We start from the raw sequence: 22,708 nt of genomic DNA, 5'->3' as shown, positions 1-22,708 counted from the left end.
TTTTATATAACTTTGGTGATCCCCTTACTTTAAATTATCGGGTTAAAATTTGGATTTGCCCTAAACTCAGATTGTTTACAGGGAGAGCATTATCTGCTAAGCATCAGGACTTCAGTGTTGTCATTGTTGGCACTCATTTGAATACCAATTGATATAGTAGGAAAGAACGAGTTCACATGGGACACATAACACATTTGTAAAATATATATTTCAGGGAATAATTTTCTTCTGTGGTTTTTCTGTGTTCTCGAAATGTAGTAGTCATCTTGTGCTCCCTGCAATACAAGAAGTAATGTCTTTCCTAACAGATTCCTTGACAATCACTGATTAAATGCACTATTTAGCTTCATGTGTCATTCACATTGTGTTTTACTTACACTCTGTATCGGACCATGCACTTACTATAAAATAAATGTTTTCTGATTGAAATGCCTGAATGCACTTATTAAACTTGAATGAATCACTGTAGTTGATGGTTTACTTGGCAGAAGCAGTCCCAAAATTGCAGAAGAAGTGATCAAAAGTTGTTTATCTAACCCTAATAAGAACTAACAAAGAGGAAAGGAGTTCCTATAGGGCTACACACACACTCATACACATGTGTCGACACAGCAGAAAGAGTTTAATAACAGGGTGGTTTTGATTATCCAGCTGCAACATAGATCATTTATGGTGCACGTGTCCTCTACATTGCTATTTTAGGGAATGTATCGACTCCCAAGCCCTAACATCTGCACCAGCTCGCAGTCATGTTCATGTTCAGACATGTTTCGGATGTTCAGGGTGAATCTCTGGGTCAATAAAAAAAATCCAGCAGCAGCCATTATCAATGCATCACCGCCCTCTAGTGGACAGAGAACATCATGAAGCTTTACGGCCTCATCAAACACACATTTAATAACTACTGCTGCAACTTACTTCACTTACTTAAGTACTGTACATAAAAACACTTTGAGATGTAATGTTACTTTACATTTCAGAAGCATATTGTACTTTTACTATACTACTACTACCACTACCACTACTACTACTGATATAAGCATACTGTGATTGCTAAAATATGATACATCATTATAGATTACAAATTAAGAGTATTCAAATGCGTTACTCCTAAACCATCTACAACAATTAAATGCTACTTAAATTAATTAGTAACATCAATCCAATAATAAAAACCTATATTGATTCAACATTCAGGGTCAAATTTTAGGCCTGTCAGATATTTCTGTTGACTTTAAAGAGGCCCTATTATGCTTTTTTATAGTTTCCCTCTCGTGTAGTGTGTTATACTGTAGGTTTTTGTGCATGTAAATGGTCTGCAAAGGCTAACATCCAAAAGTTACCTCGAGAGGGAGTTTCTCTCCCACACACTCCCCCTGCAGGAAACACAACAATTGGAATCCTTTTATAACTTCCGTGACATAATGACATCACAATGCAACACTCGCGCTTCTATTGGCTAGCGCTGCACACATTGTACGTGATAGGCTAAGGGGCGGGACATCTCTAATGGCGCATTTCCACTGCAGGGCCTCGCAAGGCTTAGTACGGTATAGTTAGGCCTTGGTAGGCCAGGCTCACTGTATGCTGCGTTTCCATTACAGTTTAGTAGCTGAGGCAGTAACTATAGTAACGCAGTGTAGGCGGAGCCGTGACGTCATCTTTAATGCGAAACACAAAACCAACATCAGCCGTTAGCTGTTAGCACTCAGAGCTCACAGCTCCTCATATCTGTTCAGAAACTAGACAAAAGTTAAACAAGTACACACCACAGACTGTCTGTGTCATGGCGAGTACAGTTGCTGGTTTATTTATGTCTGTATAGGCCGTTGTTATGAGTGTGGACGGTCGGAGCATATACTGCGTTAGCTCAGTCGATCTCCATTCAGAAAACACGCATTTTAAAAGGTTTTTCGCCTGCCGTCTGTCTGCAGACTTGTCAAAGCATTAATTCATGGTTTTTAGTAACCGGTATCAGTATGTTGTTACTTCGGCATCATTTTGAAACGTGTACTTCAATTAAATCACGGTAAAATATGTTCATTTTGTTGTAGTTGTAGCCCCCTTGCCAGAAATTCTCTCACTAGTTTAGCATACTCAGCCCGGTTGTTGGCCCGGAAAGAACCACGATTTTGGAGAGCCAGAAAAACTGTGAAAAAGTACCCGTTAGCCGGAACTACCCCTAGTGGAAACGCAACAAAAAACGTGCCGGGTTTGGCACGGCATGCTTAAACCGTGCTACGCGCTGCAGTGGAAATGCGCCATAAGCGGTTGAACAATCACAACAGAGCCGGTCAGCTAACCAATCAGAGCAGACTGGGCTCTGGTTTCAGACAGAGGGTGAAAAGAGGTGCTGCAGCACAGGCAGTATGAGAAAAAATAAAGAGCTTTTTGAACATTAAAGCATGGAGACATGTCACAGTAGAGGAACAAAATACAGATATGAATATAAAAATGAACAATAATAGACCCCTTTAAGTAAAATAAAGTAACATTTTGAATGTGGTACTTGTAATTAGATATTCCTCCACTGATCAAGGTAAAATATTGGAAATGAAGTATTGTGAGTTGAATATTAACCTCTGTTTTGGCTCAGTTTCTAAGACTCCACATTCACATACAGTAGTTTCCTATCAGGGAAACACCCTTCCACTGACACACTCACTAACACTGGCAATTGTGCTGCTGCAGCATATAGTCTTTGTTTTATAAATGAGACAATGAGCAGCTGTAATGCTCAGGCGGGAGTTTAGGGAGATTCCATGACTTTATGGAGAGGAACGTTGGGAGGAGAAGCTTGGGGGAGTGAAGAGGGGAGGACAGAGGGTGATGCACCGAGTTTGATCCTTCCTCTAAACCCATTATAAGTCTTCAGGGTCTTTTTAACCTTTTAACTTCAAGGGGAAGCTGCTTTCAATTTCCCAGAAAATCAGCAGCTCCCCTTTGCTTCTCTGTTTCCAAGTAATTTTTGTATCAGATTTAAAGGCTTGGCAAAAAAGTGTCATCATGAGTCTCCGAGTCTAAAAATATTTGTGTATTGCGTGGTAACCAAAGAGAAACAGAGGTATTTGATGATGGAACACAATTAGTTCCAGTTTTTTAAGCTTACAGTTTGCACATTTTCATGTATAGTGAATGCCATGCGATGTATTGATATTTTTAGTTAACTTTTATAAACATTGGTTTTCATGATTAGTTGCTATTCAAGCAATTGATTTATATTTCCTTCAAACTCAGGGAAGTTTCACAAAAACAATCACCTTCTCCCTCTCCACAGCCGATTAATATAAATATATGTGACAAAAAACAAGCTTGAAGGCAACACAAGGTGGTTTGATTTGGTTGTCATTATTAGACAAACACGATTTAACATGTTAATTAATGAGCTTTGGAGGTGCTGGTTTCTCCATGTTTTTAAGTCTTTATGCTAGGCTAAGCTAGCTGGGATGATGGCTGTAACTTCTTATGTGTGGCTTTTAACTGGCACACGGAAATATGACCACATTTCCCCCATTTTGGCTTCGCTCCATTGGCTGCCAATACATTTTAGGATTCATTTCAAAATCCTTTTATTTGCTTTTAAATCCCTAAATGGCATGACCCCACCATATCTTTCTGAGCTGCTACACCCTTACACGCCCAACCGCCATCTCAGGTCAGCTGATCAGCTGCTCCTGAATGTGCCCAGAACCAAGTCAAAGCTCAGAGGGGGCCGTTGCTTCTCTGTAGCGGCTCCCACACTGTGGAACGATCTGCCCCTGCACATCAGACAGGCCGCCACACTGTCTGCTTTTAAATCGCTTCCTAAAACCCACCTCTTCTCCTTAGCGTATTAACATCTTTTAGAGTGTTGCTTTTATTACTTTTAAATTGTCTATTGTTTTTACCTGTACTTGTTTTATGAGCGTGTGTGAGCTGTGCTGTGTTATTTTTTGTATGTTTTGTTTTGTTTTGTTTATTTGACTGTTCAGCACTTTGGTCTGGAGGTTTAAAGTGCTCTATAAATAAAGCTGTATTGTATTGTAGTGTGTCAACCTTGTAGTTTTGCTCTGAAAAAGAAAATACATGAGCACATTACCCAAAATGTTGTTCCATTAACTTTAAGCTTTAAAACACCTGAGGATTAAAGCCAGTCGGGGCCTGCTGCATGTTGACGTGTCTGACAGAGGGCAAAAGTCATGACTGATTGGCTGATAAAAGGAATAATTACTAATCAAATTATGGGGGGAAAAAAGGTTTAAACATGGCTTAAAATGACTCACTTCTGCACACATACCTTCTTGATCTGTCTGTGTTGGTTTGCCATGGGACTGTAGACAGGCATGTCTCTCAGGGTGTCATCTTCCATGCCCGAGGCCAGCCAGTCTTCAGATATCACTCACCTTCTCCCCGGCTCCTCTCTGACAAGCCTGGGAATTGACGCACCTGAGGGAACACAAGAGCCTTTTATCACCGTCTCTTCCGTTTTTTTGAGATTTTAATCAGCAAAGGAAACTAACCAAATACTTAAATTCCTCCTGAACTTGCTTACCATGCCAACAATGTAATTGAAACTGTTACAGCACTACTATCTGTGTGAACTTAACAGCTGCATGTGTGCCAGTGTGAGTGAGCGGCACATGCTTTAACACTGGTCCTGATTGTTGGGAGGGTCGTGCACATCCAGGAGCCGTGAATTCCTTCAGCTCTACTCTCACTTCCTCACACTGACAATGGCGCAGGGTTAGAGGTGAAGGAATGAAAGTAAAGGAACCTGCAGGAATCACTCAAGGTTAAGCTCTGCAGGTTGAATGACTCCCCGGAGAGACAAACACTACTTAGGGCTACACATAACCAAAACAATGGCGGGTCACTTGGCACTTATCGAGTAGCGTGCTCTCAGATCACTTCACAATAGCAGGATAGAGAAGAGAAAAGCCTTTTTCATCTTGTTTTCAGATGTTGATTATCTGCTGTCTGCACGGCAGTTAAGTGCTTTTGGTCCTATGACACCATGACATTGTTTTATCTTTTTTAGCAACACCCATTCAAATGGAGAAAAAATGCAAAACAAATATCTCAAAAGACATCACTGAGTGTTTCCAGAGCCTCAATGCTCACCTCAAATGCATCAGACAAACGCCATAGCTACCTTTGTGGCTCTAAATAAGAAGTCTGGGAGTAGTAAAAACAATTTGTTCTGCATTAAAATCCTTTTGGCTGGAAGTAATAATTCAATTAGGCAAGTTCCAAATTGCAACAGATGTTGGGAGAGGCATTAAAGAGGAACAAAGATACTCCGAACAACAGAAAGGAAACAATTTCAAATACCGAGAAACCACTGCCTTTTATCAACATCTGCTCTTTATATATACAGTCTATGCATCTGCTACACAAAACTCAAAGGATTTGACACTTTAAAGATGAAACTTCAGAATAATTATTTTTGTTCTACTTGATAGAAAGCACATTTACATTTGCTATAAATGTAAAACTTCTATATGCTTGAAAATTCCCAATGTATCACAAATCGCTCCGATTAGATGCAAGACATCAATTACAGTAAACATTTTAGATCATGTATCTATTTTGTATAGGCCTATATTTTGTGTAATTATTTTAAGCCTAATGAAATGAACTTTACATCTTAATGTTCAATTATGAAGTGTGGAAATCTGAATACATATAACTCCATTGTAACTATAGGAAAACTAAATGTATTGGCATACATAATCAAATGTATGCCCGGGTCTACTATGGATACCTCTGTGCACGTTTCTCTGGCATGCTGTATACACCCCGGGATGAAAATAGCATTGTTGACTATTTTCACCCGGGTGTAAATAGCATTGTTGACTATAGACACCCGGGTGTAAATAGCATTGTTGACTATTGACACCCGGGTGTAAATAGCATTGTTGACTATTGACACCCGGGTGCAAATAGCATTGTAGACTATTTTCACCCAGGTGTAAATAGCATTGTTGACTATAGACACCCAGGTACAAATAGTATTGTTGACTATAGACACCCGGGTGCAAATAGCATCTTATATGATTTATTACTCCAGATTATTTACTTATAAATGGACCTTGCAGAGAGAAAACGGTCAAAACTAGTTCTAAATAAATTATCTGTCATACTGGTTTTCATTATTAATGGCATGTGAATCAAAAATCAAAGTAAAATATCTCAACCATTTAAGAAGAAAATAAAGGTTTGTGTTATACATGCACTTTAAACAAGTTTCCACTTTTCCAAGAGCACTTGAAGGTGACATGAAGTTGCATGTGCAGCATTAAGCTCCCAGCTCATTTCATTCTAATAACAGTGACATCTTGAGGTTGTTGTAATCCTCCGAACCTCCCCCGCCCCTCCCTCTCTCCCTCTCTCCCTCTCCAGAGCAGAAATGCAGCAGAGCCTGATCCGACTTGTCCTTGCTGCTGGAAGTATTTTCTTGCCTCTCGGAAACTGATTTTAGTGCAACACTCAGGCTGAGATATGGCTGTTTCTGTTTCCCTCCAGAGTCTGGGGCTCATCCTGCTCGCAGCGATCCTCCTGCAGACCATCGCGGTTTCGGTCAGTTTTGTCTACTTCAACAAAGTCCTGAGCACGGTAAGAAGGGACCCTGTCTTCCTCCTTTATCTAAATGATAATGATAACAGCTAACTGACTGCCATTTTACAGGGTAGAGGGGAGATTTGACACTTGTTTACGGAGGCCAAATACACTTCATAATAATCTACCATGAATTTAACAGTGATACCAACAAGTGACACACTTACGCATATAGCATAGCAATGTGACTTTGAATGTATCACTGACAACTCACCATATAGTACGAAGACTAATATGCAAACCTGGTAAAACAGTATTGAACGTTTTAGTAAAATCTTGTCATAATAAATGATGTCATGAAGTGGTCATCAATTTGAATGATCTACTTCCTGTATCTAAGGGACTAAACATCGCAGGCTTCATATTTTAAAGTTGTGTAACTGGGTGATATGAGGTAAAAAGCAGCTTACTGGCATGCAATAACTGTATGAAGCTGGACAATGAGAGGGCAGATATTTGCAAGAGTAGATAACAGAAGACAATGTCAGGAAATGAGACTACTAAGGATTATGGGGGTGTTTACGCCCATAAGTAAGATATCATAAAATTGAGCTGATATTATGACAAATAGAAAGAGCTGATAGATCTGGTGCTGAGCTCTGATTGGCTAAGAAGCTATTAAAAAACGCCCACATCACCTGTGACCACTTCAGAGCTAATTGCATGTCAATTAGCTAATTGTCATCCACCTGTACCATCACTTTGTATTTTGGCTGAACAACCAAGAGATTATTACGGAGCCCCCTAAGGGACATGGAGAAGAAAAAAAAAATAGGTTAAAAAAAATAAAATATGAATTGTTTTGCGAGGTCTCGCAAAACCCCTTTGCGAGATCTCGCAAAACTTTTCATTTAGCTCAATGTAATTCCGGGTCAGTTTGGCAACACAGAAACCACAACAATGGAGCGGGACATCGATTTTTACTTTGAGCTTGGCCTAAAATATAAAGATAACATCAGTGCTTGGCAATAGGCACGGGTTTCACATAAGCAGGGGCGGTTCTAGGGGGGGGGGGGGGCAGGGGGAGCCAGTGCCCCCCTAACACTGACTTTGGACCCCCCTGTGGCCCCCCTGAAAATGAAAAGAAAATTCAAAGTTTATGATTAAACGATTTATTGGCTGACGGAATAGGCGGAACTAACGCTATTTGTCATTCTAGTCGGACCCATTAGAGCGTAAAAACTGTAACTATAAGTATCTGAAATAAATATGTGTACTGAAACAAATACCAATAACTGTATTGCATTGTTTTCTTATGCGCAATTACTTTATACTGTCTTTGCCTTTTTCGTCCTGCATTTATTGTGCCCCCCTCAGAAAATAGCTGGCCCCAGCCTGGCCCCCCCAGTCAATTGCATGGATGTATAATAAGAACTGGATACAGCGTCGGAGGCGGGGGTCTCGTTCTTTCCTATGAGAGCTGCTCATTGGCGCATGAGGACAAAATGGCCCAACTTTTGAGAGAGCTAAACGTCACAGATTACCCATCATGCCTAGCTGTCAGAGCAGAAGAACCCGTATGTGCGCTCACAGAGCATTCGCCCCTTAAGCCCCGCCCCCCGAGCGCCCACTCTCGGCTCACTAGAATGAATGGAGACAGAAAATAAATCTAGATTCGGCTTTTAGTGCATTTTACAACTTTAAGGACCTAATGATTCTAATAAGGGCTATACAATAGTTCATACTGGGTAGTTTAATTAGTTTAAAAAAAAGTATCCGCTGATTTACAGACGTCTCTTTCCCCATGTTAGTCAATGGGAAAAAGTATTTCTGGGCCCAGTGATGTCACGGACTGATACGGAAATTGTAATACCGCCGTTTGGACACAACGAATATTTTCCTCAGAGTCCGGCGCACTTCCTGGGGGCTTGATAAATGAAAATCTCGAGATCTCGCCAAACATTTTTTCTTCTCCATGTCCCCTAGGGGGCTCCGTAGATTATACTGTATTTCTCTTGCAAAGGTTTTTTTAATTGGACAAGATTTAAAATGTGTTTTTTTTTTTTATATATTTATGTGTTGCAAACAAAGTCAAAGCAAAAAGCCACATGAAACTTAGCTTAGCAGAAATTAGCTACATAACATTTTGCACTGTGCCTCAATGAATTATTCAAAAACAAGCGGATTGAAACAATAAGTTAATAAAAAATGTGATTAATTGTTACGTAATTTCGATTTTCTGTTTTGGAATCTCCATGTGTAGGGTAGAAACTAACTAATAAATTACTCAAGAATAACAACTATCGAGAATGAAAGTAATGATGGGTAAGTTGTTGTTTTTTCTTTTCAGATGCAAGAGAGTTTCTCCCGCAGTAGCGTTTCCTGTCTGATTAACGCAAATCTGCGCTCAGAGGCCGAAGATTCAGCCGAGGACAAGAAGAGCGACCCCTGCTGGCAAGTGTTGCAACAGCTCCACTACCGCATAGAGAAGGTTTTTGATTTATTTATGTTTTATCTAACTTCAATTTATCTTCCCTGATAACAAGATGTGTTAGAAAGTTATTTTTAGCATATTTAGTTAAACCAGATGCAACGTTTTTCCAGGGCTGTCCACACAGCACATTCTGTCCAAGATGTTACAGCATTTTAAGAAAAATTGACTAATCACTTGACCTTTAACTTGAATAATGATGCAACTCCACATTATAAATCACCCTAAGGGGAGTATCGCTATTACTGATGACATATTTGTTGATCCAGAGGGGGGTGACGAGGTCCCCGGTATTGCCAATTAAGATCTAAAGATAGCTAACATCCATAATAACTGAAGAGGTCAAGATGCTTGTAACCTGCCGCCTACTCACCCTCTCTTTCCCCCGTCTCGTTCCTTTCTGTCTCTCTGGGTGTTTTTCTTTCAGACGATGGCTGACAGATTCCAGAAGGAGATATCTACAGCCATGACAAGTGAGAACAATGCCTCCATTGACTATCAGTTGCTACTAATAGAAGTAAACTATTTTTTTTTTTCACAAAAAAAACGTTTTGTATGTGTTTCTTATCTATTTTTGGTTTCACAGATAAGCTAACAGGAGTGTTGCCATTCCTGAGCTCGGGGGTCCCTCTTCCTAAAGTTGCGGCCCATGTGACGGGTGTCCTCTCGTCCTCAGAGCCTTCAACAGCAGATGGTGAGGACTTTAAAAGTAGTGCAGGAATGATATCCAGAGTGTATACTAAGTAAGAGTCCTGGAAAGAATAACGGACAACTTATTGAATTTCACGACAGAATTTCACAATGCTCAAACAGCAGTAAGTGCTGTGTTGCTTCACTGACATATTTCCAGGGCCAGAGGTGAGGAATGTGCTTCAAGGCTTCCCAGGATTCAGTAAAGTCTTCATACCTAAATGTTTGTCAGGACATGCAGATGTGCAGCTGCCTTATCTTTTTCAAAAATGTTCTATAGTTGTCTCCGTGACCAGTCCGATTGCCAATTGCTCGGATTGTCAAAAAACGTATACAGCATTTTCAGAAAGTTATTATCCAAAACAATTATTAATGTTTATTGGAAACATGCACCTCTAATAATGTGTGGGAAATTATATAACTTAAAGGTAGGGTAGGTAAGTTTGAGAAACCGGCTCGAGATACACTTTTTGTTATATTCCATGGAATGCTCTTAACATCCCGATAGCAATGAATATCTTAAGTGCTTTGACAAAATATCCATTAATAAAATGTCATCTGTGGAAGCTGTAGTACTGTAAAAAGTACGACCAATCATTTGAGCCGGCCCGGCTAAAATAACTGGATGGCCTACCTGCCTGTCAGCCTTCCATCTGTGCACAAACTTATCTCGTGCCCTCATTGGTCATGTGCGCGTTCGTGTGTGTTGGAGGAGGGGCTCTGTAAGGAAGTGGCAGATTTTCTCCGGTTGTGTATTTTCAAATTCTAGCGATCTCGAGCCGGTTTCTCAAACTTACCTACGCCACCTTTAAGTCCCTAAATACAAGCAAATTAGCACTTCTTATTAGAGATTTACATCAGCAGAGGTTAGTTAGTTTGGTTTCACTTGGTTTCAAAGCATTTTTCAAATCGTGTTGAGCTTGTCTGCTTTTGTTTACTGGATTTGAGGACAATATAAAAAAAAAACAACATCCTAAATAAATATCTGAATGTCATAAAACAAGAACGTTGGCCCACATTCTCTCGTTAAACACACACACACACACACACACACACACACACACACACACACACACACACACACACACACACACACACACACACACACACACACACACACACACACACACACACACACACACACACACACACACACACACACACACACACACTCCTCAGGGTGGCTGGATTTAATCTGTTTCTGCCTTTTTAGTTTTTTAAACATGTGGCTGTCGTCAATTAATTTAAAAAAGCCGGTGGTCTTTGAGCACATCTGTGAGCATTATTTACACACTGGGAATTTCTTTCAACATTTGTTTCTTATTTGAAAATAATTGACTGCTCGTTATCCATAACACTCCGTTATTATCTAATTATCTTGCATCATAGTGAATGGCCTTAATTGATGTGTGTGTTTTCTTGTTGTTATCAGAATCAGAAACAGGTTTCAGGGTTCTTACGGTCATTAAAAACCTGGAAAAGTCATGGAAATTCAAAATGCTAATTCCAGGCCCTGGAAAAGTTATGGAAAACAATATTTTTCCCAAAGTTTTGGAAATGAAACTAAAGTTGCATCAAATATAATTTATATTTGATCTAATCGCCGAAATAGTAATACTATAATGATAATAAATACTGTATTGTATAGTAATGAAACGTAAAATGGCATTTAACTGACGAGGTATTTTGCTGGTGAGAGATTTTAGTTGCTTTATCCTGTAGAAGCTAGTAAGCCAACTTGATTTGTTTTAGATAGGCACAACATGTTTCATATGCAGACCTTATTTTCCTGTTCCATGTTAAAATAAACCATTTTCAGTGGTACCGCTGAGAAAGAGTAAATATTTTGGTCATGGAAAATTAGGTAAAGGTCATGGAAAAGTCATTGAAAATCTTTGGTGAAAAAGTGTATGAACCCTGAGGTTTATTAGCAGGTAGGTTGACACGTACGAGGAATTTGACTTGTAAAACACAGATAGAGAACTATTTAAAGAAAACTATAATAACATAATATGTCCTATGTGCTGCTGCAGGCCCACGGAGCAGCAGAGGGTACCTGGGAGAGCGAATCCGAGCGTGGGAGGGACGGAGAGGTCTGTCCTTCCTGCAGAACATGGAGCTGAGGGGGGGGGAGCTGCTGGTGCCCATAGCCGGCCTCTACTACATCTACGGACAGACATACTTCAGACTGCCCTCCACAGGGGAGACAGAGGGGGAGGCCAAGGAGGAGGGAGCACAGCTTGTCCAGTACATCTACAAGAAGGTACGTCTCTGCTGAATAATCGATTGGCATGAAGAACATCTACAGATCCTGTTGGGCTCAGAGCACAAACAAATGGCCCCTGACAACAAATTTGATTTATATATGGATCTAATATCCCACTGTGAAACAACTTTTCACATCTAGTTAAGTTGCATCCAAAGCTACTTGCATACACATCACTGCCGTTGACTTCATGCATAAGGGAGCAATTTGGGGTTTATTAGCTTGCACAAGGACACTTCCACATGTTAACTGCAGGGGCTGGGGATTAAACCTCTGGCCTTCTGATTGGTCGATGCCTATTTCACTCTGAGCCACATCCACTCCTGTCTATTTAACGTGGTGCATGGTTTTGTTATGAGTCATGATAGATAGATAGATGTACTTTATTGATCCCAATTTGGGAAATTATTTAGTTCCAGAAGCAGTGTGTTCAACATTAAAATACAAATACTTAAAAAGTGAAATAGAGAATTAACTAAATCAAACATAAAATGTCTCGGGTGTATTTGAACTCACCATTGTATCTGGTATCAAAAAGATATCATGCAATCATCAATACAACCATACGATGTGTACAAGGTTATGATAGTGTACTTTTTAGGAGAAATGTGATCTTGATTTAGTATTTTACCCACAGATGAGTTCCTACACGGTGCCCATCCTGCTGATGAAGTCGTCCCGGAGCGCCTGCTGGCCTCGGGGTCCGGAGCCCGGTCTCTTCTCGCTGCATCAGGCCAGTACCGCCTTCCTTCAGCCCGCTGACCGCCTCTTCATCACCGTTAGCAACGCCAGCGCCATGGAGATGGACGGGAGAGCGAGCTACTTTGGGGCCTTCCTTGTGGGATAAAGGGGGGGGGGAAAACTCCCGGATCGAAGTGTCCGGGACTGGGATGACTTGATTTAGAAATCATCATCAGAAGGAGACCCAATGGTCAGGGGTGTGCTTTATGATACGAGCAGCTGCCGAGGGTTCAGGATTTGAGAAGAAGGAAGGACTCTGAGTAGTGCAAAGGATGTCTACTGGACCAAGGATATGACCAGACAGAGCTCCAGTGGCCCAAAACGGCAAAGAAGAAGAGCTGTGTTTTGACTCCTGCAGAGCCAAGCCAGAGCTGGTAAATAATTCTGTTTTCCAGGATGTACCATCTGACGGAGCAAACATGGATTATGCAGTGCTTCCAGAGTACAGGGGATTTGGAGGACAATAGAGGCAAAGCTGACTTCTTTTTGAGGACTGAGAAAGCTAATTCGCCTGCAGGTCAAACGGTCAAGTTGTCATCCTCACTTAAGAATTGACACTTAAGCTTCAAACATGCCAAAGAAGACTCAAGATTTTCAGGTTTACACTACTTTTTTTGTTTAATTTTCTTGTTATAAATGTGACACAGATCATGATGTCCTGCGGCCTTAAAGAGAAGCACTGATCTAATATCAATGGACTGAGTTTTTTTTTTTCTTACGCATTGACACTTTATATCCAAGGGATACCAATATATTTTTGAATGCTGGATACACGATTGCTATAAAGATTACAATTTAAAGCTACTTTTTTTCAGGTGTTTTTTTACTAATTTGAAGATTTCTGTTGTACACGAGTATGTGATATAGTACATAGGATTTTTATAGCGCTTTTCCTAATGCTCAAAGACGCTTATATATGTTATAGAGGTGAGGAAAATATCAACTTTAGGGTTGATTTTAAAGGGAAATCGTATAATTTGTAGTATTGAAGACTGTCATATTTATCAGGCTAATAGAAATTGGAGAAATGTTGCATTGGCAGGATTAATGTGACTCTTCAATACCGTAAATGGTTTCAAGAGTGTTTTCTTGACACCATCATTATGTGCAGCTCTGAACAGCAAATCCCCATAAATGTCCCCGCTGCACAAAAAAGCCACAATACTGAAAAAGTAAAAAACTATCATTTAATTCATGTTGTATTACATGTTTCCATATTATGGCAGTGAATGTTTCAGCAAGAATAAGAGTCACTCCTCAAACAAGAGTTTTTACATTAAAAAAAACAATACCAAAAACTAATCAGGGTTCAAGTAATGCCCAAAAGAAATACATTTTGAAACATACACACGCGCAGGAAGATGGATCAGATTTCTGACCGTACTGTCATCCTCCTGCTACTTCCTGGTCTATGAGTTGAGGACCACGGTGTAAGTTTGGTCAGCCTGAGTCCTCCCGCTCTCTCCTTCAGTCTCTTTTTGGTCGCCGTGACTGGACTGACAAACATGTTGTAGTTACAGCTGAGACAGTAAACACAAACACAGACAAAACACAGCCTCGAGTTATAGGAGGGCTTCAAGGTGCTTCAACCAAAACACGAAAAAAGACAAGTGTTACCAAATCTCTAATACTTGGTATCAAAAATAGCTTCTGAGTTGGTCACTAATCAGTCGGGACACTACAACTGGGGGTGGGTTTATGCACACGCAGAGGATACTTTGTCTTGTTAATGACAATCTATGGCTTCAGTTTATCTAAACACACACGCACGTCATATCCATAATGGTGTAATATGTTTAGAAGATAGCCAGGTATAGTCTATATTAATGGCAATACTGTAAACAACTGCATGTGTGCACCAGAGCTGGGAGGCTCCTTGTTGATGCTCCTATTGCTATGGTTACCAAGAATGGTTTCAGTTTTATTTTGGCCGATCAATCAGACTAAGTGCTTTCAACCCACCAGCCGCCTCCGCACTGACATTACAGTAAATCTCAGCAGGCGCATACACACTCACACACACACACTCTCTCACACGCACAGAAACCGTGGAGCCAGCCAAGTGCTTTGACATTATCTCGCTGCGTGTACAATGCCTGCATCAGTCAAGTTCATTAAGACAAATTCATTATCGGCCGACAGTACTTGGATTGAGTGAGTTAATGAGATAGAAAAGGCATAGAGACTTGTGTGGGACATAACTTCTCCATAGATTAGTCACAAGATTCATTCACCATTACGCTGTGAACACACACAGGGGTTAGGGATTAGTAAGGGCCATCCTGATACCAGTAATGCATTTCTTTAACATACATGGAGTAATACTCACATGGGAGAAAGCACTGGACAGGTGACTGAGATGATGCAGGTATCATCACAGCTGCGCACACTGAAATATATTATGGTGCGCACACACTAACAAACACAAAACCTGGTATTATGGGTTCCTATTGCCTCTTACAGTATGTCTGTGGTTTATGAACAAAAAGCACCTCTGGAGTACAGGACAGCCTGGGAACCGAGTATAGGTGATTAACTACAGACAGGCAACAATACACACCGGCACACAGGCACAATACAGGAGGCTTTGGCACACCCATGCTAGTCTTACTACTTTCCAACACAGAAGAAGAGCAGGTTACAGAACAGGACAGACCCATAGCTGCCTTAGATTGAGGAAGGGGGAAGGGGGGGGGGACAGGTTGTCTGACAGAAACAATGATCAGCCATCACATTCAATCAGCATCGAGCCATTTATTTTTGGAGTCCCAGCCTCTCATCCAATCAGCAGCTCCAGGCTGTCCTCATAGGTGGGCTCTTGTGGGGGGCTGGGGGACAGGAAGGCCGTGGTAACAGGGGTCCCTGTTGCCGTGGCGACATTGAGGAGGGTGTTAGTGCGGATGCTGGTGGTCGCCGGGTTTCGGAGTGCCGCTGCAGCCGTGATGCTGGTGAGGTTGATGCCCAGCGTGAGCCGCGTCTGCTCCAAGGCTTTCTCCGGCACGGCGAAGGCCTCCAGCTTCTTCTCCCCGTTGGCCATGTAGGAGTTCTGGCAACCTCGACAGATACAATCTAAGCATGCCTGAGAAAGGTGATAAAAAAAAGTGTTTAGTCTATTTTCATCCCACCAGTGTCTGATAGGCTGCCAAATGACTGATCTAAACCCACGCAATTTTGAGGAGGTAGTCAGGTTTAAATAAGAACAGCAGTTGTGCATATGATAAATGAGCAAAAGACACATTTTCTCAAATTGTGTTTTTCAGTAGAGCAATAAACCTATATTTGTAAAAACAGTGACATTACATTATAAAGACAGGTTTTCAGGTGCCATTTTCTACTTATATAAAACAAATATTATAGTTTTATAAAATAAAAGTTTACACAGATCTACACCCAATAACATAATGATGCCATTAATATTAGTATTAAAAATAGGCCAAACAAAGATTACTCTTACCTTGCGGTTTGAGTAGCATGGACAACGTTGCCCCCTGCAGGTCAACACAGATGGATTCTGGGTAGCCCTGCCACACTTACAGCCCTTCTTCTCCACTGGCTTCTTATAGGGAGGCCTAACAGGAGCAGGGGGCACATGGCAGCCGGACATCAACCTCTGCTCTTTGTTTCCGTCCTTGGTTTTGGAGCCTCCACCGCTGCGGGCCTTCGGATGGGGCTTTTTAGGGCCAGCATCGACATGCTTCCTGGCAGCTTTATTGTTATTTGGCGCAGGGCGGCTGGGTTTAGGGGGTGCACCATTGGAAAGGGACGAGTATGAGTGTGCTTGTACAGTTAGGGAGGGTGTAGGCGGTTGCAAGTACAGTGTCTGAGAGGGGACTGGAGTGTTTGAATGTGAGGAGGGGCCCTGTAGGATGGAGGCAATGGGAAGGGGTTTCACCTTTTCCCTGTCACTCTCTGAACGAGAACGCTTACGTTTAAGGCGGACTGGCGGGGGCTTGGAGGTCAGAGGGGGAACAAAAGAGGATGCGTGTATGTGAGCACCATGACTCGCCATTGTGTTAGTCCTGTCTGTTTGAATCTGTGTGTAATTGTGAGCTGCGTCCAGCTGTATGTACATTTGAGCGTGTGCTCTGTCCGTTGTGATGCGTGTGTGAGTGTGCATATGTTCTGGCTGTGTATGAGGAGAATCACGACCGGGCTGGAGGGGATCCAAAGTCTGTAACACCTCCTCCACACTGAGGAGCAACACCTCCCCCTCCTCCAGCTCCCTGCTGCTAGATTCCCCGTCCCTGAGTGAGCACACAGTGCCTGGAGTAGGGGCTAAAGGTCCAGTGGTCAAATTCAGTTCCAGACCACCACAACCAGTATTGGACACAGATAGGCCTGCCTGTGGCTGCTCCTCTACCAGCTCGCATACTTCCAGCTCAGGAGAAGAGGGATCCAGGTCCTCCAGCACTTCTCCATTGCATTCTTGTGGTCCATTTGAATGGGGAGGGTCAGAGGAGGAGCTCTGGGGCACAGCTGAGAGCTCTGCAGGAGCAGGTGGTGCTTCTGTGGGGGTGAGGGACTCGGGGGCCGATGGATTCACATCTTCCTGGGCTAGGCTCGGGTCATCTGTCTCCATCTCCTCCTCATGTGACATAAGCACCTCCTCCAGCAAGGCCATAACCTCTGGAGAGCCTCCCAGATGGGTGCTGATCGATTGCAGCAACGGCGAGTGAGTTACATAGAGGCAGAGCTTCCTGTAGCATTGTACCAGCAAAGAGAGCTGATTGTTCTCATGGAAGCTGGAATAGTCTTTACAGCGGCTGCACGGCGTCCTTAACTGCATCTTCTGGCCTTTACAGCCCAAACAGACAAAATGCTGACACTCCGCATGTGTTGGGGAAATGGGATCCTGGAGCAATTTACCTAAAACAAAAACAGGACGAGATGTTAATCCATGTGTTTATCCACTTTGCACCACTGTGAAGCAACGATGGCACATTTAAGTAGCTGGACTACAGTCAGTGTAGTTATCAACATTCACCATCATTTAAAATCCTTTGTTAATGCCGCAGGGTGGTGAATTTATCTATACCTCTATAGAAACGTTTGACCAATTGTAATGATTATCTGACAATTATTTTTCGAACAATTTGGTATTTAAAACATTAGAATTGTCATTTCACATTTTTTCCAGAACTTAAGGTTCTTGTTCAAATAGCTTGTTATGTATGACCAACAATCCAAATTAGATGCTAAATACATTTTCAGTACTAGTGCATTTCAAGCCAATACAGGAAATTAATAAATGTAATACCAAGATCCTAATGTGGGATTTTAGGTTTATATACCTTAAATGTTTGTGTTTCTTGCATGTTCTTTTCAGAATGTATCTGTCCCAGTGTATTGATATAAACAAAGTAGACTCCAATCTACATAATCATTATGTTCACATCATGTATTGTTTTTCACCAAACATGTAGTTTAGTTAAATACTGCATGCAAGCAGAAGTAATCATGACAGAAACACTATTACATAATCGGCTGAGGTCAGAACTAGTATATCATTCTGTCACTATCGCTCATCTCTAAATGCAAGCTGTGCCAGTGTTGATTTTCCTCTAGCTAAGCGGAGTAAATAAAGCATGAATAGGAAACACATGGTTCTGCAGCAGAGCAGACACAACAACAGAGGAGTCATCTATCATGACAACAGGACAGATGACTGCTGCTCAGGCTCGGTTGCTAAGGAAACCACGATTGTGAGCACCACAAATCGTGTCAACTGTTGCGAGCACACGCACGCCCATGGACACAAAGTCAATATGAAAAGTAAGGTTATGAAACACTGATTTAATTCAGGAACAAAAACAAATGTTGCATCACGAACAATTGGATAATCTTGCAGTGAGGTGACACAAAACAACATTATTTAAAGTGTTATGCATTGCTATTATACCCTGATATTTACAGGATGCTTACCACAGACAAGGCATGCGAGGGACTGTCGGAAGAAGGGGAGAAGCGTGTACATATCCGCGAAGGTGTGAGGCTGCCGTGGGTCACACTGCAGCACGGCCCGGCTGGCGGACACGTACAGAGCGGTAGCATTAACGGGGTTCATAGCGGTACTCCGCAGCCTCGGTGATGCACGGCCTGGGCAAAAAAATCCAGCCAGTCGGAACTAAAGATAGCCAAGTCTCAGGGTGGATGGAGGAAATATAAACTGGTCTGGTGGAGCAACAATGAGCCACTCCAGTGAGTCAATGCAGGCACATGAATTAATAATAGACACAACAACAGACAACGAACATGCTGAAGCGGTTATCACTGAACCATTGAACGCGCAAGTTAGCTTGGCGGGCGACTGGCTAAAGTTAGCATCACCGGTAATAGTAGTTACTATACACCAATGAGACCTTCCTAATCACTATTTCAGTTCCTGATAATTAGGACCAATAAGACCCTAGCTTATAGTTACTCACATTATCTCCGAAGCTGCCTTACAGCTAACACTGAATCAAAAGATAAGACGATCCATGATCAAAAGGTTAGCATTATGTAGCTCGAGTTAGCTTACGACTTCAGCCAAACGTTTTACAAGAGAGGTGGTAGATGATAGCCATAGAGCCCATTTAATATCCAACGCTGTCTTCCAGTCGATAGCTAAATGAACGGAGAGCTGCTCCTAATATCTCACATTTGTTTGGTTAGCAATGAGCTAACATATCCCAGGCGCGCACTTGATGTAAACAAAGCTAACCAGCTTGAGTTAGCATGGCTAGCCAAAATAGCTAGCGAAAATGTAACCGTATCAATAACCCCCCCTAGGGCCGCCTTATGCCTCCGGCGTAGGAGGGAAATGCAAGGTATAAATTGGAATCTTGCAATTCTGATACGTTTTACTATAATACTTGGCGAGCAGCGATCGAAACATAGCTAACTATCCGTTTTACAAATGCATCAATCATTCGATTTGCCACTTTGCCTCTCATCAGCCCCTCTCCACAGACATGATAATCACGCGAGATTTCTCCTAGTTGCCATGGTTACCGTAGTGTACGGAGCGGAGGGTACACAGCCTCTGCTGCTTCATTCACTTTCTTCACTGTCTGTCATCAACAACCAACAACATTAATTGAAGAAGAGGGCGAGAACAGTGTCTGGAATTATAAAAAGAAAACATAAATAAAATAAGATGGACCTTTTTTTATCCTCGTAGGGAAATTCAGGTGTTATTATAACAGAATAAACATAGATAAGCTACACATGAAAATATACACAGGGATAATAAGAGTAAATAAAATAAATAATCATAATTATAAACATGTAGTAACAGTATGAAGAAATTATATAACACGAGTTAAACTTTGATCAGGTGAATGTACATACAGATACGTCCACGGTACAACACTTTTGCCAGTTTTAGAAGAAAGGCCGAAAATAATAAATTAATTGTATCCTACTTCACGAATACAAATAATGTCTTTTTGTGCAAAAATGTACTCTCTCTGGGTAGTTAGACACGCAAGTGCCTTACATGTTAAACATATTGCTACTTTTTAATTAAATACAACCTTAAAGGTAGGGTAGGTAAGTTTGAGAAACCGGCTCGAGATACACTTGTTGTTATATTCCATGGAATGCTCTTAACATCCCGATAGCAATGAATATCTTAAGTGCTTTGACAAAAAATCCATTAAAAAAATGTCATCTGTGGAAGCCGTAATACTGTAAAAAGTACGACCAATCATTTTAGCCGGCCCGGCTAAATAACTGGATGGCCTACCTGCCTGTCAGCCTTCCATCTGTGCACACATTTATCTCGTGCCCTCATTGGTCATGTGCGCGTTCGTGTGTGTTGGAGGAGGGGCTCTATAAGGAAGTGGCAGATTTTCTCCGGTTGTGTATTTTCAAATTCTAGCGATCTCGAGCCGGTTTCTCAAACTTACCTACCCTACCTTTAACAAAGAATAATGATCCAGTTTTTATACACTGTCAAAAACTATAACTTATATGTGTAATTCATTAATTGTTTCAATAATAATATTCTGTCCCACTCATGTATTTGAATTGGTTGGACACAATAGTAACCCCCTTAAACATAATACAGTCCAGCTCAACAATAAGGACGAAGGTGGTCCGTGTACAATCCGTGTATCGTAGAGATTCAAGTCTAGAAAGGATCATTAAGGGAAATGAATCCCTGTTTTAGTGACAGTGTGTGGTCAAGTTGAAGGCTGAGCTGATTTTAGGAGTAGGGAGACCAGGTACAGTTGCAACACGGGTCGGTTGTAACACCTTCAATATCTCCAATCACAAACAAGCTAGAGTGATGAAACTCACTCTGCACATGCGCAGATAGATGGTAAAATCGCTGAGAAAAAAAGGAGCCACGTTTGAATTTCTCGCGTAAGATATCAGCAAAAGTGTGTTTCTGAGGTAAAATATTAACTACAATTATATGATGTATTTTTTGGATACTGTCTTGAGTTCAAATGTCTAGGAATCACTTTATTAGAATCACTGTTTTGTAAGCTACAAATATAACTAGCTAAATATGGGTCAAGCTCGCAATCAGGCAGGTTCACAGGGGGTGAAAGCAAGACTGGTGGTCCTGGGACGGTTGTAACGGGACGGTTGTAACATGGCACATTTACAATGATGGCACATTTGCTTGAATGATCAATTGTTCATTCAAGCATACAGTTGTATTGTTGATTGGTGTGCATTGTCCCTGTAAAAATAAACAGAATAAAATACTGTACAGTAGGCCTAAAGTGTGTGTGTGTGTTTACAGTATGCCAAATGTCAGAAAGAGGAAGACAGACGGGAGTGCCACTTGCTCTGCTGCAGAGGGCCTCAAATGAAGTTGAGAAGGGCAAATCATTCAGGGAAGTGGCACAGTCCCTGGATATGCCATGTCACCCTGTACCGGTTCCATACAAAGAGGCTGAGGTTGGAGAGTCAGGGATCACAAACACCCCCAAGAGTAGGCTACTGGACACCAAAGAAGGTGTTCTCAACAGAGCAGGAGATGCTTTTGAGAGACTATCTGATGGAGGCAGCTGATTTATACTATGGTCTCAGCTCAAAGGAGGTAGGTCTACATAATTAAGGTCGAAGCACCTCTCAGAGAACAGTTTAATCCTTCACAGAGGATGATGCTGTGTGTGTTATCTGTTATCCTGTTCATTGTTCATTGTTTGTTGGAGGATGTGTGAAACCCCATTCAAATCTTGTTGCCTTAGAATTTGACAGCTTTCCCTATTTGTTGTCATGTAGTGTGAAAAAAGGTAACCGTTATTAACATGTTACAACCGTGCCTGGCATGTGCTACAACTGTCCCTGTACACAAGGACAGTTGTAACAGTTGAGTTTAAAAAAAAAAATACATTTTCCAACCTGTACTTATTTCATAAAATCATCTTAAATACATTGTTTCAGTAGCTGACATATTGATAATGAATAATATAGCAAAATGGCTATCCTATTGTAAATGGTTTTTTACTTATTGGGGAAAAGCCCAAAAAGTGTTGCAACTGTCCCATGTCTCCCTAGTTATTTGTTGATCTCCCAGGTGCATGTGCAGAGGTAAGCTGTACATGTTCTACTTGAAAACTTTTTAAATGCATGTTTTTGGCCCCTGCTATACCCGTTCAGTCATAAATTGAGCTGTCTGTAATGATCTGCTGCTAACTTCTTTCCCACCATTGAAAAAAAATGTAATCTGTAAAAGACAAGAATAGAGGAAACAAAACACATGTTTTTTCTCAGAGTAGTGGTTTTCTTCAATTAGGCCATTTTATTTAGTGTTAAAAATGGAAACAGTAACACAAGAACAAATACCTTGAAGGATTTATAAGTGAGTGTATTTATTCTTAATTACCAAACATACCATAAAAACTATTTAAACCTTACAGTTTGCACAGAATACGACACCCGTTGTCCCTAAACCTTCACATCGGACAAGGAAAAACTCCCAAAGTTCCCCCCAGTTAATGGGGGAAAATTGAAGAAACCTTGGGAAGAGCAACAGAGGA

General features: G+C 41.4%; 2 protein-coding genes across 2 annotated transcripts; one reads left to right on the top strand and one right to left on the bottom strand.

The window, feature by feature from the left end:
* The first annotated feature begins 6,343 nt into the window (after window positions 1-6,343).
* LOC117493858 (tumor necrosis factor ligand superfamily member 10-like) lies at window positions 6,344-13,529 on the top strand. The gene is made up of 6 exons (XM_034144424.1): window positions 6,344-6,594; window positions 8,888-9,028; window positions 9,456-9,501; window positions 9,615-9,722; window positions 11,752-11,981; window positions 12,622-13,529. Exons 1-6 carry the CDS (start codon window positions 6,481-6,483, stop codon window positions 12,829-12,831), a joined length of 849 nt encoding a protein of 282 aa, XP_034000315.1. The 5' UTR covers window positions 6,344-6,480; the 3' UTR covers window positions 12,832-13,529.
* Window positions 13,530-13,877: 348 nt separating this feature from the next.
* On the bottom strand, window positions 13,878-19,659 carry msl2a (MSL complex subunit 2a). The gene is made up of 3 exons (XM_034144422.1): window positions 18,648-19,659; window positions 16,180-17,591; window positions 13,878-15,804 (listed from the first exon to the last, which is right to left on the bottom strand). The coding sequence occupies exons 1-3, from the start codon at window positions 18,787-18,789 to the stop codon at window positions 15,502-15,504; spliced, it is 1,857 nt and encodes a 618-aa protein (XP_034000313.1). The 5' UTR covers window positions 18,790-19,659; the 3' UTR covers window positions 13,878-15,501.
* Window positions 19,660-22,708: the final 3,049 nt, after the last annotated feature.

Source organism: Trematomus bernacchii, unplaced genomic scaffold, assembly GCF_902827165.1.
Source record: "Trematomus bernacchii unplaced genomic scaffold, fTreBer1.1, whole genome shotgun sequence".
Classification (NCBI taxonomy): Eukaryota; Metazoa; Chordata; class Actinopteri; order Perciformes; family Nototheniidae; genus Trematomus; species Trematomus bernacchii.
This window is presented reverse-complemented; position numbering and strand designations above follow the sequence as displayed.